We start from the raw sequence: 18,284 nt of genomic DNA on the forward strand, positions 1-18,284 counted from the left end.
CACATAGCCTAGATGCCAAGCTTTTAATGTTACCCACAACAGAGGTCCCAGTATCTTCCTGTAATATATGTGTATCTGAAGCAAAATGGATACAATACAGTAAGGTCTTTCACAGCCAGATTCGATCATGGGAAGCTGCGCACATGTTTGAACTCAATCACAGTCAGTTGTCATTTTAAGTGTAGGATGTATGCAGGCAAAATGCTACTTAATCTTCAAGGGAGACATACCTTAAGGGGTTAAAAGAATAAGAAAACACTTTTTTCTGAATTCAGAACAACTTTGTCAAGAAGTGATGAAATGGCTGCTGTTTATCAGCAACATGATATCGAATACCCTAAAAGTGAAATAAGGACTAACCACGGTATATACTTTGTAGATTATGGAAGTGAATATGAGGTAGGCTGTATCCTAGTCAGCTTAGAAAGTTTTGTAGTACCTAGTACCTATTCCATAATGAGGTATAGTATTTTGCATATTATACCTTGCTGTTCTCATGTGTGTTATGTCATTTGTGTAGTGGCATAGTGATTGATATTGACACATGTGTGCCATCTGCAGAAATAAACTGGTAAGAAAGATAAGCTAAGGAATGTTCATAGACACCAAGAATACTGATAACTCTCCGGTATACACAGTTGTCCATCTTTTAACATTAGTAGTTTGATGATGTGTTTTTCATCATATTCTACTAGTAGACAGTTTTATTTAGCTGTGGAGCAGCTTTTAAAACTGAAGGGGTTAGATATAGCCTTCATTAATCTGTTCAGTTCAACAGATCTTATGTAAATTAGAAAAAATTATCTGGATGTAGCACTGCATCATCAGCATACAACAAATCTGAGATATTCCATCCATCACCATTCATTACCAACACCATCCCCCTCTCCATTACTCGTGTTTTTACTTCTCTCGTCACCCCATCCATATGTATATATATTGATCATCACCCCATCCATATATATATATTGAACAACCATGGGGACATCACACAACCTTGTTGCATGCCCACATTGATCGTGAACCATTCAATTAGATGCCAGTTTACCAAACACATCCCTCACTACCATCTTAAAAACTCTTGATGGCACCTAGCAGCTTACCATCTACACTGTACATGCGCAAAACCTTCCACAATCTTTCTCTGTCTGTTTTGTTGTGCTACTTTCAAATACCAGACAAGAGCTTGATAGACTAGTGCAGAGTTTTGTTGATGTCTGTGAGCGTCGTGCCTTGAGAGTAATTGTAGAAAAGAGGAAAGCGACGGTAATCGAGAGAGAAGGTGACTCCCAGTGCGATGTTACAGTGAATGGAGAGAGACTGGAATTGGTGAGAGAGTTCGAGTACCTGGGTTCAGTGATAGAAGAGAGAGGAAAATGTGCAAAAGAAGCGGAAAGTAGAGTGACACCCTTTTTTTTTTTTTTTTTTTTTTTTTTTTTTTTTTTTTTAAATAATACCATGCTAGGAAGACCTTGATAAGAAACAGAGGCTTGAGTTTTGCAGCTTCACGAGGCTTGCATGAAGGAGTGTTAGTGCCAGCTTTAACATATGGATGTGAGACTATGATGTGGCATGAAAAAGAAAAGTCAAAGAGTGAGAGCAGTGGAGATGGGACTGCCGAGGAATGTATGTGGAGTACAGAGAGTGGATAGGATACGAAATAATGTGATTTGTGAAAGATGCTGAGTGAGGAAGTCTGTGTACACAAGAATCGAAGAGAGTGTACTGAGATGGTATGGTCATGCGGAGAGAATAACAATAGAATGGTCTGTCTATCTGTCTATTGCCAGACGCCATAATCCCTCAAGGGGTGGCCATTTGACTTTGAGTTATTTGTTTTACGGGGAGGGTCACTAACCCTCCACCAACCCACTTGCTGACACGTAGGGAGCACGTATGGTTTGGTTATATGGTTACCACCCAGCACAGTAAATGGTTTCTTGGCTTACATGAAACCATTTGGCTTGTCACTCAATGTAAAACCACCTGTAAAGGAAAGAAAAGCAATAAGAAATGTGAGAAGTGCATAATTAGGGATTTGGCACCCCTTTTTAATGTGACATCATTCAGATTGACTCTATTGGACACATTTATGTGAAGCTACAGAATGTGGTGAAAGTTTTTGGCATTTCAGATAGAACCAGGATTCCGGGAGCTTGAATGATGAGTGAATGGAAGCGCGGCCCATTGGAGTGGGCAAACTTGGGCAGTCTGGACGTTGCTACTCCTCACCCTGCCCTAGGGTGGGAAAGGAGGTCCGAATGATGATGATCTGGGTGTAGCAAGATTTGAATATGAAATATATCATGATTAATGGGGTTAACAGCTTCAGTGAGGGCAGTCATAAGCAGACCATAACATCTAGTGCAGTCAGAATGAAATAGAGAAGATCATCATATTGAAGAGGTTAAATATACTGTTGATCAGGTCAGGTAAAACTAAAGCCTACCAGTAATATTCTGTAAGCCAGATGTCAGAGGCTATTTGTGTGGTTCTTATAAGTGATGAGGGTCTGCTAGTGAAGGATCTTACTGTATTGGTTCTTCATAATAGTCACTTTTGATGTTTACTCCCTACACTCTGAGGAAGTACATACGCTATTTTATTCTTGCCATTCATGGACCATTTTATTCGTCAGCAGAGAGATTATTGGAAATAGAGGGGTTTGATACTTCCTTCAGGCTTTCATAAGTTAATACTGACTTCAGTCTTTTTCAAGTTGAATTAAATCATGTGGAGATGGCAAGAATGTGCAGTACAAAATAGTGCATCATATGATTGAAGGGGTTAAGTTCTTCAATACGAGGACGTATTTGTTTTATTCTTGCTACCATTTGATGATTTTATTTAACTTGTGGGAGGATTTTCAGACTAGAAAGATTAGATATGGCCTTCAGTAACCCCTGCACTACTAGAGATCCTGCCTGAGTTGAATAAGAACATCTAGAGGTGTCAAGAAAAATATGTTAACAGATTGAGGGGATAACAGGCCTGGTGAAGAAATTCTTATTTTGTACCATAGGTGGTGAATATTACTAAAATGAATTTTATAGGCTGATAGTGTCTTTTTATGTTGGTATTTAAGTAAATTAACCTTCAGATTTCTGGTGAGGCAGATTTCGAACATGTTTTTCTTCAAGAAAAGTTAGGTTTGAATGTAATGTTGTGCAACTGGTTACTATATTAATAATTTTCCCCATTGTTTTTGTAATGATGTGCTCCCTGTTTATTTACGAGCTGCTAACTGGTAGTGGTAGAGGTGGTGCATGTCCTAGTGAGGTGGTGGGACTAGTGTGGCTGTGGTAGTGGATGCTCCAGTAATAATCTTGTAGGAGGTGCAAGATTTCCATTCCTCACCAATGCATTGTTTACCCAGTCCCATGTCAATGGCAGTAGATCTTTGGATACCAGTACTGTGTTTTTCTGTATAATACAAGCAGGCAGAGAACAGTTTGGTCTGAAATTAAGATTGTATGTAGTAATTATGAAATATCACTAGTTTCAAGTTGCTTTTACCTAATTTGCTGTTATGTTTATGTTGTTAGGTAGATCTGATTGTTGAGTTTCATTATCTTGACATAATAACAATAAAAACCTAATCAGTCTTGTAAGACTGTATCACCTACTAATTATACCAATACATCAGTATTTAATGGTAATTACTTGACCATACACAGTTCATACCCTATGTTTGATCAAGTTGCAATAGCTAAGACAAGTTTTCATACCATTATCATAGAGAAATCATGATACAGACTTAATTTTGTGAAATTGTTCAGTGTAGGTGTTTCATGAGTTTCAGATCATAAAGAGACTTGCTACAGCATAAAAAGTGAAAAACTTTTCCTCAGGAGTGAAAGATGGTTAAATTGGCATTTGATAGTGGTAATGTGTGAGTAGTTACCAGGAGTAACAGAATATGACTGTCGATCATTGTTTGTAACTGGGGTCCATATGGGCACATGACCTAATCTGTGCTCGCACTGCATTGTCAGAGAAGGTAACTAAGAAAAAATGTATATTTATCTCTTGCTAAGCATTGCTGGATTGGAAACCTTGTAATTTGTTGATAATCAATAATATATTCTGTTATTTAGATACGGCTTCAATAATGCTTAAATCTCCTCTAACTCTCAGTTTATTTTATATAATGTTATAGCAGCAACATGTAAAGTATCTGTGATAAGTAATAAGCAAGCTTATTTTCTGCTAGAAGTTTCAGTACATTCTTTTGTATTCAACTTTTCATCTTTCAGTTTTGTTTTAGTTTCATATGTTGCATTAGATTAGTTCTCTGTTGTGAGTCGTGTAATGTTGTGATGCGATGTGGCTTAAAAGTGGATGACGATGTTGTTGTTCTTGCAGACTTACTGTAGTATTATTATTATTGTAAAGTTACTTTGTTGTGAATGGGACCTGAAGAGCCTTGGGGAACAAGATATCTGAATGAGTTAGATGCCACTGAGCCTCCCATCCTTATATAGAAATAATCAGACATGAACAAAATCAGTGAATACATACATCCTAAAGCTGAAGTTAGATTTTTTAGTGTAGCTTGTTATTTATTAGTTTATGAGGGGGGAAAAAAAAGTGGAAAGCTATGTATTTATATTGTGTGTAGATTAGGCACCCTATATTCCTGATTACTCTGGTAGAAAAAGAAAATCACATCATTACTGTATTACCATCACCCAGGCACTTAGACCCTTGAAGGACCACTTTTCCTATCATGTCTTCCTTTGCTAGAGTCAGAAATGTAAGGTAAGCTTCATTTGCTAGCTGCTAGTCAGTCAGAGTGCCTTGTCCCAGGTATGCTTTCACAGGCTGTGTTTTTATTTGGTGTTGTATGTGTGCTCTGTGGCTGTATTGGCCCCTAGTAGAGTATCTCTGGTCTGTTTGACCAAGTACACTCTTCAACTGCATGAAAGCAGTCACCCCTGCTGGGCCATCCCACGTATTAAACTGATACTTCCTTGAAGTAGATAATGCCTCGCTGCAGTGAGGCACTGGGAGGAGTATTGGTTGCGTAATGAACACTCTGACTTGAGGCATATTATCCTCATAATATGTGAGTGGCAGTTATATGGGCACATTGTGTTTTCCCTATGTTGCTCCTGATCATAGGGTGATATTTGCAAGAGTTAACCCATGATGGAGGAGACCAAGAGAAAGACTGCAAATAGCTGGAGCAAGTTGATTATTTCTGTTGGGAGATACGTGAAGAGGAAGAGTTGCTTCCTGGAGACTTGCACAGAGGGACTTGCATGGTTGGAGTTGGAGACTTAGTGAGACAATGCACCCTGACACATTTGTCCCAAGTGAGTGAGTGAGGGAGTGATGAGCATTTGAAGCCATTTTGCACTGGCCAATAAATTTACATAATTTTTGCACCAGGGGGAGGTTTTTGCAACCACCCAATGCTGCAGCTGCAGGAGGAGTTTTGCAACCACCTTGTGCTGCAGCCTAAGGAGGAGTTTTGCAACCACCCAATGCTGCAGCTGATGGGTTAAAACTACGGAGAATGTTTCATATTCCTTAATGATGCTTTTCAGAAGTTTTAGTCAGATTACATTGACCTCCAGATTTTCCCCAGGCAGTAATGCCCCAGTAATTCTGGTGTGGGTGCAACAGTTTTTATTTTTATATGTGTTTCATGGAACCTTTTATCATCATCATCATCTAGTCCTGTTTTGCCCAACAAGAAGTCTAGGAACTCGGGGCTAAGCATGTTGGTCCTGACATTTAAGATGAGAGTGACCAGCCTTACTCATCCCTGAGTGGCATTACATGTGCAATAAACTCCAACCACCCCTTGGATATAAACCTGCACTGGCTCAATCTGATTGGAGCACCATAATTGTCCACCAAACCACCAGGTGCCATAATTTGGTTATATGGTTACCATCCAGCACAGTAAATGGTTTCCTGGAATACAGGAAACCATTTGGCTTGTCACTCAGTGTAGAGTTACCTGTAGGCAGAAGGAAGAGGAAAGAATGAAGGAAACAAAGACGGAAGAGAGATTGTAGAGTCACACGCAGGGATAAGGAAGAGGAAAGAACGAAGGAAAATGACAGGAGAGGATGAAAGGAAAGAAGGAGGGAAGAGAGGATAGGGCAGTCACTTGAGAGCAGCACTACACTGAATGAGTGGATGGTGAGCACCCCCACCTACCACTTAGATAATGCAAAATATAAAAGCAAAGTTGACTTTTCTAAATTGTAAATAACACCCCCTGTCCTCGAATGCTGCTACCATTTTCTGCAGAGCTGGTAGGGTTTGTGGTACCAGTACTCTACTTCTTTGGGTTGTGAATCTCCTCCATGAATAAGAAGTCACAGCTTTTACAGGCAATTGAGGCTCTGTTACCATGAAATTGGTAGATTTTAAGATAAAATCCACCATTTACTGGCACAAAGGATCAAGTGCCTTCTTTATGGATAGCCTGCCTTTTTGGCTTCCCTCCTGCCTTATCATCCTCTCTTTCTCTTTTTAGAGGCAAAGTGAGGGTTGAGGAATGGTATTTGATGCAAATGTATATCTTGCTTATTGAACTCCAGTAGAGGAAAATGTAATCAGAGGAGGGATACTCAAGGATTTTTTGGGTGCCTGGCTGATGCTGGTATAACATCAGTGATACCCTGTTCTGCTGAAATGAGTAGGAATATAGAGAGCTGAATACAGGCATGGTATGGACACATAGCAGCATTGACACACACTAACTTCTTTGAGTCAGAAAATGCTTTATTCAGAATCAGCCTGTATCCACTATTAGCTTGTCAAGATTTTCTTTTTTTCTATATTTAACTATAGATGTACAGTATGTCTGTGTTCAAGCTGCATCAGTATTTCCCCTTAACTTTGAACTGTATTATCATTGTTAGTTGCCTAATTATGTGTGCCAAGTTAGTACAGTATAAGACTGCAGATTAAAAATATATATATTTATTTATTATGATTATAATTTTTTTAATTCTCTTAGCTAGAAGTGTCCCCTTCAAGGCCCTCATTTACGATGGAGTCTTGGGAGTGACTTAATAATTAGTGTGATAGAAGGGTGTTGTTAGTGATGTGCTTCAGAAGTAAGGATGTTATTAAGGTAGGAAAGTGGGTGGGGATGATCGTTGTATCAGATAGAAAGTACCCACAGCAGTGACACAATAGCATGGACACAATCTTTTTCCAGATAAGAAGTAATTCAGAAGGTTCGTATAAAATTTTTCCCATCTCTGATGAAACACACTTTGTAGCCTGATGATAGAGTTAACGACAGGTCAGATTATTGTCTATTATTCTCCATTATTGTCTACTTGTACACAATCCACATAGAAGACTACAATACCTGTATTCTTGGACCTTTAAACTTGACTTGATTTGTCCTCAGGGTAGAACGTGCTAGTATCATTGACTACAATATAAGAGGTTATTTAATTTATTTATTTTTGAAAGAAGAGGAAGCCACACTTGGTAAGGATGAAGTAAAAGTTTCTGTAGAAGTTAGGTACTGTATCTGGAAGACGAGAGGTGTTAGAAGAGGCAGCTCCCAGGATTGCAGTGGTGAGGATGTGATCCCAGATCCCTGATAATGTCAGGTAGTGTAACAGACTGCAGCCTCATGCACTCTGCTTTACAGGCGGATTACACTAAGGCTCTAGAGGAGTACCACAATTCACCCGCTTACAAGCAGTACCTGGCAGCCAAATCTAAAGGTAGGTGGCAGCCAGGCTTGGGTTGGGAGGAGCAGGGTGGGATGGGACGGGTCTGGACAAAGGTATCCCTAGCTGAAGACTCAGAGGGAGGGTGGCACCACAGTAATGTACCTCACTTTGTAACAGGGTGGCTCATGGTGCTCTGTCGTGCACTACAAGAGCATGAGGCCTTGCATGTTTTCTCTTGCAGCATGGTTGGTTTATGTGCTTATGAAATGTGAATTTTGAAGTGTATTGGTTCTTCCGGCTACCATCTTGTTTTGGTGTCTGTCTTTGACAGCTCTTGGCAGCTCTTTTATTTTTCTGAAAAACTGTATGATTTTTAGTGTTGTGCAGGTGACAGTATTACCAGCCTTATCTTCACTGTACATATTCTTTGGTCAAACACATTGCTTCATTCAGCAGAGTGTGATTGTTTGTGGTACCTAGGATGTAAGTGATGATGTTTCACTTCACATGAGTATTTATGTCAAATGAGACAAAAGACTAATACACTTTAACTCTGATCTACAGCATTTAAGATATGTCATATCAGTTTTTCTGTAACAAAGTTAACAGTCAACTTAGCATGCAGCAGTAACTTGTTAGAGTAATTACACATATAATGTAATGCTGTAGTACAAAACTGTTTAGAGTATTTGTGCTATGATTGTCTCACCTTACTAGCCCTGTAGTTCGAGAAATGGAAATGCCAGCATTTTGTTTCATGGTCTCCCTGTATCACTAAGGCATGTATTGTGTGCTTTATGTTTATAAAATTATGGTGGTTTTTCCATCATGCAATTATTAGTATACACAAGACAATTTTAGGAAATTTGATGGATTGGTAAGTACAACGTTGGAAGTGTGATCAAGGTTTTTTGTGATGAGTGTCTGTTGGGAGCTTGACCCCATCTCCTGCAGTTTTCCCCTCATGCTTGTGCTCATTGCAGGCTGTGCATCTCACTGGAGTGTCCATAAATATCTTGTGCAGCCTTATCCTTTTAGCCTTTGTTGTTAGGGATGTTAATCGACTAACTGAAATAATTAGGGTAGCCAGAATAAAATTCATAAGTGAATCTGAATGATGTAACTAAGTGAATAAAAAACAGTGAAAAGGTTAATAATTCACACACAGTGCTGTCCCTCACATTGTTATATTAATCTGTTCCAGCTCCTCTCACCCTCATGCCTCATATACCGGTTGCTATATCATTTAGTTGCCATGTAGAAGTTTGATTTAAAGTTGCACAGTAACTTTATGGGCACCCATACTCTGCACCAGCTCTAACCATTTGGCTAACAAAAATTGCTTGGAGTGATCATCAGTTTAAATGCAATATGGAAAGTTAACTGGGTATTGTTGTGCTAAATTCATGCAGGGCCTGACACTCATTGCTTTCCCTTTTGCATCATTGTTTTTAATTTCAGCAAACTGTGGTTTTCTTGACTTTTCCTCTGGCATATTTGTAATTAAATGTCACAATTTATGATGCTGTTGGCTCCCCCGTGAAGCCACCTGGTGCTGAGGTATTAAATAATGAGTCCAGCCTGCACACAGCTGCCCATCCCCTCATTTGGGTCCCCCTCACTGCACTACTTGCCTCTCTGGTCTTGTTTTGCAGCTTGAGTATGAAAAGGCAATGAAAACCTATCATGCTTCTCCCAGCTATCAGGCGTACTTAAACGCCAAGACCAAAGGTGAGTGCACAAGCCTGGTGCTAACTACAGTATTTGTGTGCGTGCGTGCGTGTGTGTGTGTGAATTATTCACCTGTATTCACCTAATGTATTCTACAGGATTTTATTATTGTACTGTCCGCGTAGTCCTGTCTCCGGTGTTACAACTCTCCAACTTTTCCTTGATAGTATGGATATTCCTTGCACTTACCATACTTTCATCGAATTGGTTCCATTTAGCTATACTTCTGTTCAGAAAACTGTATTTTTGTACGTCACCCAAGCACCCTGGCAGCTTAAGTTTATTTTTCTGTGATCCCGTATGATATAGTCACCTCCATCAGTCTTTTCATACCATGCATTAACTTCTTTCTCTTCGCTCATGTGATGTAGATAATTTCAGCCTTTGTATCCTCTCCTCCTCTCAAGTTTGGTATAATCTTAGTAACCTCTCTTTGTACTTTCTCTAATTTATCGATATGTTTCTTTTTAAGTGGTGAGACTACACAATGGCAGCATATTATAATCTGTCTTACCACTGTCATTGTCAGTTTCCTAGCATATCTTTACTTGTGTGCATGTATGTGTGTGCTTGTTTGCAAGTGTGTGTGAGCTTTTTGTCAGGGATATGGGACCACTGTAATGTTATGAGGTGGAGTTCTGATTTCACAGTTTTGTATGTTGATGTGAGTGAGGTATATCATAAGACAGTCCATTCACTCAAAACATATTTCATTTTCTTATGTAACATTGGTGTGCAGTGATAAAATTGTGGATACTAGGGTGTTGTAATTATGGTTGCCTCACAAAGGTGAGGTCAGGATGCTGTAGTTCATTAGTGGCCTTGTTAGTGCTTGATATTTTGCGATGAAAGGGCAGTGTACCATAATGGTGTGGAGTAAAGTCATACCCAGCCTGACTGGCCAGGGCTGTCACATGGCTGAATGGTTAGCATGCTGACCTTTGTCAAGGTTTAAGTCCAGCTCTGCTACACACTGTACCCTTTGAATCCAGTGATGCAGTTGTATTCCTCTACACTCCAGATTATTTTATTCAGTTCAAGAGAGAAAGTCATTAAGCTACTGAAGGGGTCTGATATAACCTTCATCAATCTCTTCACCACAGTGCTCCCTTGATCTGAGTAAAAGTGTGTGCTTGCAGCAAGAATGACAGATTTATCATTGAAGGTTGTGTTGAATCAGGGATGTGTCATGTCTCCATGGTTGTTCAATCTGTACATGGATGTGGTAATAAAAGAGGTACAAGGTAGGGTAGTGGATGATGGAGTGGCCCTGGTGAGAGAGGATAGTGTTTGGAAACTCCCTGTACTGTTGTTTGCAGATGATACTGTGTTGAGTGAAGACAAAGGGGAGCTGCAAGGCTTGGTGGATGAGTTTGGGAGAGTGTGTAAGAAACGGAATCTAAAGGTGAATGTAGGGAAGAGTAAAGTGATGGTCTTTGAGAGAGGTGAAGTCAGTGAATGTACAGCGAGGTTGGATGGTGAGGAATTGGAAAATGTGAGTATGTTTAAGTACTTGGGTAGTGTGATGAGTAAGGATGGAGGTTTGGAAGGTGAAGTGCTTGAAAGGGTACAGCAGGGAAGAAAGGTTGCTGGTTCTTTGAAAGCAGTGATAAGAAACAGGGAAGTGAGCATGGAAGTGAAAAAGTTACTACATGACAGTATTGTGATACCAACTGTAACGTATGGAAGTAAAGCTTGGACGTTGTTGGAAGGACACAAGTCAAGAGTGAGAGAAGTGGAAATGAGTTATTTAAGAGGAGCCTGTGGAGTCACATGGAGAGACAGGCTGACGAATGAGGATATAAATGAGCGTTGTGGTGTGGATGTGGATGTGATAGGCAGCGTTATGAGGAACACACTGAGGTGGTTTGGCCTTGTGGAGAGGATGGAGGGCGAAAGACTGACGAAGAGAGTGTATGTGAGTGAGTTGGAGGGGGGAAGAGGGAGGGGGAGGCCGAGGATGAGATGGAGGGATGGAGTGGAGAGGTATATGAGAGAGGGGGGTGTGAGTTGGGAGCAGGGCAGTGAAGTGGCGGGGGACAGGGCGACGTGGAGGTGATTTGTTTGTGGCCACCCCAGACGGGATTGAGGCGTCTGGGAATAGATAGAGATAGATAGAAGAATGTACATCTTGTGTTATATCTGAGATTGGCAACTTCATATATTTTTTATACTTTATGTTTGATTATCGTATTAAACTTGTACACAACTGTTTTAGCTGTGTTGAAGCAACCAGATATTGGAAGCTGTACAGTACCATGATGAGTGGATACATGAACTACTGATTATTTTTAATGTTATTACAAGACCCAGTGATAGTCATATCTGGTAAACCTACATCTAACTACATACACTATGTTAATTAGTTAAAGTTGGGACATTTCCTCAGTTGAATAAAGTCATCTGGCAGTAGCCAAAATAAAATTCTGAAGTGCTCCAGATGATCTTTAGGGAGTTGTCAAGGATTAATATAGATATATGGGAAATTGGTCATCAGTTTAATAATAGTACTTTATGTGATAATGCAGCTCTTTCCTATTTTTAAATATTGAGCTGTGTTTTGCATTGAGAAATCCATAATGTCATAGTGTTTCCACATGGTTTATTGCTTCCCTTCCCTGGACCTTCAGTCAGTTTGTTAGATTGATAATTTAGTTTACGGACCACTGTTGTAGAGGAGGAATGACATCACATTTCATGCAGATTGCACCAACAGCTTCAGTAATGATAAAAAAGCTGTATTACTAACTGTGCAGTTAAGACATTGTTTCGACCCATGGCTCATCTGATCTATTGTACAATTACAGACTGACTCACTTCATTACAATTAATGTAGAGATAGCATTAACTCTGATACACAACAGTATGATCTTTTGAAACCATCAAACTTATCAGAATATTAAAAGGTTTCATAATTAAGGGGTAGGTGGAGGTGCTCACCATCCATGCACTCAATATAGTGCTGCTCTCAGTTGACTGCCCATTTCTCTCTATCTTCCTTCCTTCCTCTTCTGTCTTTATTTTCATCATTCTTTCCTCTTCCTTCTGCCTATGAGTGACTTTACATTTCCTCTTCTGTCTTTCATTCCTTCATTCCTTCCATTTCTTTCTGCCTATGGGTGACTCTGCACTGAGTGACAAGCCAAATGGTTTCCTGCTAACCGGGAAACCATTTACTATGCTGGGTGGTAACCATATAACCAAAATGTGGCACCTGGTGGCTTAGTGGGCAATTAAAGTGCTCCAATCAGATTGAGCCTTTGCAGGCTTCTGTCCAAGGGGTGGTTGGGGTTTACTGCTCACGTAATGCCACTCAGGGATGAGTGAGGCTGGTCACTTTCATCTTAAAAGTCAGGACCAACTTGCCTAGCCCCGGGCTCCTACACTTCTCATGGGACAACACTGGATTGGATGATGGATGGATGAGTGGTTTCATAATTGTCCAAGATGTGTTAGGATGTTACTGTCAGTCACTGAACAAACTGGACATCTGTCATGTTGGTTCTGCACTGACCTGATTCTTCAACACAACTCTGTACGGTTGTCAGGTTTAATGCGTATTACGTATTAGTCTCAGCCAGTTCTCCATTTACTCTCATATCTGTGTCAGAAGTTTGAGATCTTGGTAATCATTAATAAAATCAGACTGGTAGGAATTTCATTATTTAGGAACCTTGTATAGATAAACAACTTTTTTGCCTTAACTGTATGAGCAAATTCATCTTAGTGTGAGAAGCTGTAGTCATTTTTTTGTGTTCTAGCCAATGCCTGCTGATTTTTTCACCTGAGGAAAGATCTTTCTGACACAAGGTTTGGTTTTAGTTACATTATGCCGGGTGAGTTTGGTGAATTTGATACCAACACAACTAAGGTGTATATTCTAGTTTCACAGAGGCCTGGGGCCATTTTCTTTTGGGTTTAGAAGGCATTCTAGCACATCAGCTGTAGTGTTTTATCATTTATATTGCACCGCAATATTGTTGTGATTTGTGTTTGTGGTAGTGACATAGAGTGCATAATTTTTTTTCCCAAAATAACTGGGTAAGAGGATGCACTAACAAGAATATAACCCTTGGAATCTCACAACTACTGCATTGTAGTCCTGAGTCAGCCAGTGCAACACTGGTTATTTCTTTTTTGAGACATTTATTTTTCCTGATTAACCAGACTGATTATTGTAAAATGTAATTATATGAATGCTGATGCTTCAATCAGATTTTTGTCATGTTATTTACTCATGTAGTTTATGATAATTACGGTGCTCCAGTCAGATTGAGCCAGGGAAGGTTTATATCCAAGGGGTTTTTTGGGGTTTACTGCTCACGTAATGCCACTGAGGGACAAGTGAGGCTGGTCACCCTCATCTTAAATGTCAGGACCAACTTGCCTAGCTCCAGGCTCCTACGCTTCTGATGGGGCAGCGCAGGATTGGATGATGGATGGATGGAGTTTATGATACATCTCCATTGTACAGTTAGTTACTTGTAGGCCTCAACAGCTTTTGTTCTAATTACCCAGTGTCACTTTTATATAACGCAAAGAATATTATTCTTCGAAGTATTAAATATTGGAATAGAATGAACTAAATATATTCATGTAAAGAAAATTGATTTCCTTAAAAGAAAAATGATCCTGTTTATAGCACTGGATATTATATTAAAATGACTGTTATTGAGTAATGTGCTGGATATTGCATTATTTACATACTTTGCTGTTATGTGTAATACTATTCCAGAGTGCTTGAAATTGATGCATACCAGCATATGTAATCTGTGTATCTTTAATCAGTATGGCAGTAAAATGCGTATTGTAAAGGCCAAGATTATTTATTATTGTAAATACTCTTTTGTACATTTGGCACATTTGGGAATTAGTGATTAAATCAAAGTAGAGCCATGAAAGTTGTACTCTGCATTGTTCATGATGGCAGAAGTGTTATCTAAGTAAATAATTGGAGCTCTGTTGACTTGTTGAAAATTGTGAAATGTTAGATCCATTGACTCTATCAGATACATTTATGTGAAGCTACAGAATGTGATGAGAGTTTTTGGCATATCACATAGAGCTAGGATTCCGGGGGCTTGAATGACGAATGAATGGAAGTGTGGCCCATCGAAATGAGCAAACCTGGGCTGTTTGGACGTTGCTACTCCTCTCCCTACCCTAGGGTGGGAAAGGAGGTTATGATGATGATGATGATGATGATGACAGGTCCATACCCAGTACAGATATGTGACAGCAGTAAGCTTGTATTTTTTAGTTTAATCTAGCATTTGTCTTTTGATCTATAACTTCCAGTAACCCTTCAGTGCAATAGATTTTCTCATTTGAAGCAAGTTCTCTAGTGGAAACCAGAATAAAAATCACATTAATAGATTGATTGAGGTTATATCTAATTACTGCTTAAGTCTGAGAGATGTCATAAGCTGAAAAAAAAATAAAGTTAATATTTCCTAGTGAAATGGTTAAAAACAATCTTAATTGACTTTTAAGAGTTGCAGTTATGCTTGGAGAGTGTTATTTATTTAAGAAAATCTGTCATTGAAAGATTTTAGCAATCCTGTCAATACTGGTAACCTCATCGCGGTGTATGAGGTTAGTTCAAACTTTACTGTTGTGTGCTAATTCTCTCCACCTCTCCCAAGGGTCGGCGTCCACAGAGGAGAAGGAGATTGTAGAGCGAGCCACTAGTTCACTGGCACCGGGCACCAAGCTAGACCGCCGCATCGATATACAACCAGCTGAGGATGATGACAGTCAATGTAGGTGGAGAGAGAGAGAGAATATGAAAAAGGGAAAAAAAAATTATGAGAATTGTGAGAGAGAGAGTATGAAAGAGGGAAAAAAAATTAATGGGAATTGTGAAAGAGAGAGAGAGAGAGAGAGATGGGAAATGAAATACATGTATGAAGTAAAGGCAGTTGAAAAATCTGTAGTATGAGAGAGAGATAATATGCAAGAGGGATTAGAAATTCTCATGGGAAGTGAGGAAAAGATAGGGGAAGGAGGTAAAATATGAAAATACTACATAATAAATAAGATGTATTTAATATGATGTCAGAGAGGGCTGACAAATGGTAGCCAAATGAGAGAGAGAGAGAGAGTACCATATATATTTTAGCTTTGCCATAACAGCTATTAAAAATTTTGTCACTTATATAAGGATACTGTTTATTTCAGCATTTCAGTTTTATCCTAGTGTATTTTGAGTGAATTAATAAGTTTTTAGAAAGCCTTGGAGGAGGAACAGTCATATGAAACACATAGTGTCGATGGCTTTTGCATGTGAGGTGGAGTTGGGAGCGAAGAATGAATGGATGGGTGGTCCGTTTCACTGGGCAGCTTGCTGGTAGTTCACTTACTTGTATTTGTTAATATTATTATTATAATATTGCTTGGTAGGTGGGGGCGCCCAGCATCCACCCACTTAGTGTAGCGGTACTCTGTTATGGGGTAGCTGTACATTGAGTGGCAAACTAAATGATTTCCTGTAAACTTGGAAATCATTTACAACGCCGGTTGGTAACCTTATAACCGACCAACACATGTTCCCTACATGACAAGTGGGTTGGCGGAGGATTAGTGCCCCTCCTCAGATAACAGCTTACTAAAAATATAAACAAGAAGCCTAGGACCAGGACTGATCAACAGGTGACAACTAAGGACCAAACAAAGGGCATGATATGGATAACGACATGGAATGTAAGGGGTGTGAATGATGAGGTTAAAGAGAGAGAGATTGTTCAGATGCTTGAGGGTGCAAAAGTGGACATATGTGGAATACCTGAGACTAAATGGAGAGGTGAGAGAGTGGGAGTATGGATGGGGTATATGTGCTGAGTAGGTGAGAATGAGAGGGCAAAAGAAGGAGTTAGCGTTGTGTGGAAGAGATGGAAAAAGAATATAAGGGGATATGGATCAGTTGGCTCAAAGATTGTGTGGGCAAGATTGAAAGTAGGACTACATATGTGGGCAATTGTGTGTGTGTATGCGCCAGTGCAAGATCATACAAGTAGAGGTAAAGAAGAGTTCTGGGCAAATGTGTAAGCATGCATGGAAAAGTTTGAAAGGAATGAGAGAGTGTTTTTGATTGGAGATATGAATGGGAAAGTAGGGAATGTGAAGGTGGATGGAATAGTTGGTGAGTGGGGTATGCCTGCAGAACTGAATGAGAATGGGAGTGCTCTAGTGGACGTTTGTGCGGGGAGGGGGTTGGTGATAGCCAATACTCTCTTTAGATACAACATGATCCACAGGTATACATGGCAAGTGATGAGAAAGGTAGGTGGTGAACTGAATGAACAGAAGACAGTGATTGATTGTGTGTGTTTGTGGATGACAGAATGAGAATGTGTATAATGGATGGAAGAGCATACAAAGCATGGGGGAGTGGACTTCTAAGTGGTGGTGAAAGTCAAGGTTCCAGTGCATTGGAGGAATAGGAGGAGGGAAGAACAAGAGGAAGTGGTTGATACTAGAAGGGTGGAAAGGTTGCAAGATGATGGAAAAAAGGCAGAAATCAAGCGAAGTTGAGGAGCGAGTGGATAAATATGGTTTGAAGCAGATGGGGGAGGTGGAAGGTGTGTGCAAGATATTTGCAGAAAAAATCTGTGCAGCATGTGAGGTGGTGTGTGGGGTGAAGGGAAGGTGAAAGAGAGTGCAAGAAACAGCTTGATGGAATGAAGAGGTGAGACAAACCGTGGCACAAAAGAAGAAAGCATATAGTGAGTGGATGGGAAGCAGGGGCTTGGAGGAAGTTGAGAGACGGAAGAGAGGGTTACTGTATATGTAGAGAGAAAGAGAGAGGTGAAAAGATTAGTAAGAGAGTGTAAGAAGAGAGTGGATGAGGAATTTGGAAGGAATTTGAGTGTAAAGTGGAGGGAATGTAAGAAAATGTTTTTGAAAGTGGTTAAGAGAATTAGACGGGGTGATACAGAAGTTAGTTGGGGAGTGAAAGTTAAAAATAGTAGATTGCTAGTGGAGAAGGGAGAAAAAGTGAGCAGATGGAGAGTACACTTTCAGGAACTGTTAAACGTAAAAAATGGAAGTAATGCAAATATAAGTGGCTGGGGAATGGCTGGGAGAACGAGGGAGATGAGAAGAGAGGAAGAAATCAGTAGGATGTAAGGAGTGGAAGCAATGAAGAAATTTGAAATGAGAAAAGCCTCAGGAATATGAAGTGTGTGGTGAAATTCTGAAACATCAGGGAGAGATAGTAGCAGAATGGATATGGAAGATGTACAGATTAGCCAGGAAGAAAGGTAGAGTCCCAGAAGATTGGAAGTCAGGTATAATTTTCCCCTGTACAAAGGAAAAGGGGGGAAAAAGAAGTGTGTGGAAATCATAGGGACATTTGCCCTCTTTGTGTAATAGGAAAAGTGTATGGTAGGATACTTATTGACGGAGTTAGGGAAATAACACAGGAATTAATTTGTGAAGAACAGGGAGGTTTTAGGGGAGGAAGAGGTTGTGTAGGTCAATTATTCATTCGTAGGTCTTTAGTGGGAAAGTTTCTAGTGAAGGGAAAGAAGTTGTTATGAGTTTGTGGATTTGGAGAAAGCATATGACAGGGTGGACAGACAAGGAATGTGGAAAGTACTAAGAATATATGGAGTGAATGGGAAGTTGCTGAATCCATGAAGAGTATGTGTAATGGGACTAAGGCTGCAGTGCATGTGGATAGTGAGCTGAGTGAATTTTTCTATTTGAATGCTGGATTGAAACAGGATGTGTTTTGTCTCCGTGGTTGTTCAGTCTGTATACGGATGGTGTTATAAAAAGAGATAGAAGGTAGGGTAGTGGATGTTGGAGCGGCCTTAAAGAGAGAGGGCAGCATTTGGAAACTCTTGTCTCCATGGTTGTTCAGTCTGTATATGGATGGGGTTATAAAAAGAG

General features: G+C 39.8%; 1 protein-coding gene across 1 annotated transcript in view; it reads left to right on the forward strand.

Moving 5' to 3' along the window:
• Window positions 1-18,284, forward strand: part of LOC145407021 (uncharacterized) — a 77,220-nt gene that overhangs the window by 43,729 nt on the left and 15,207 nt on the right. Inside the window, exons 8-9 of the mRNA XM_080278037.1 lie at window positions 7,634-7,709; window positions 15,035-15,151. Of these exons, the coding sequence (XP_080134163.1) occupies window positions 7,634-7,709; window positions 15,035-15,151 (193 nt within the window). The remainder of the gene's footprint in view (window positions 1-7,633; window positions 7,710-15,034; window positions 15,152-18,284) is intronic.

The sequence above is a fragment of the Coenobita brevimanus genome, chromosome 72, assembly GCF_032717465.1.
Source record: "Coenobita brevimanus isolate Jiangsu-jjx chromosome 72, ASM3271746v2, whole genome shotgun sequence".
NCBI lineage: Eukaryota > Metazoa > Arthropoda > Malacostraca > Decapoda > Coenobitidae > Coenobita > Coenobita brevimanus.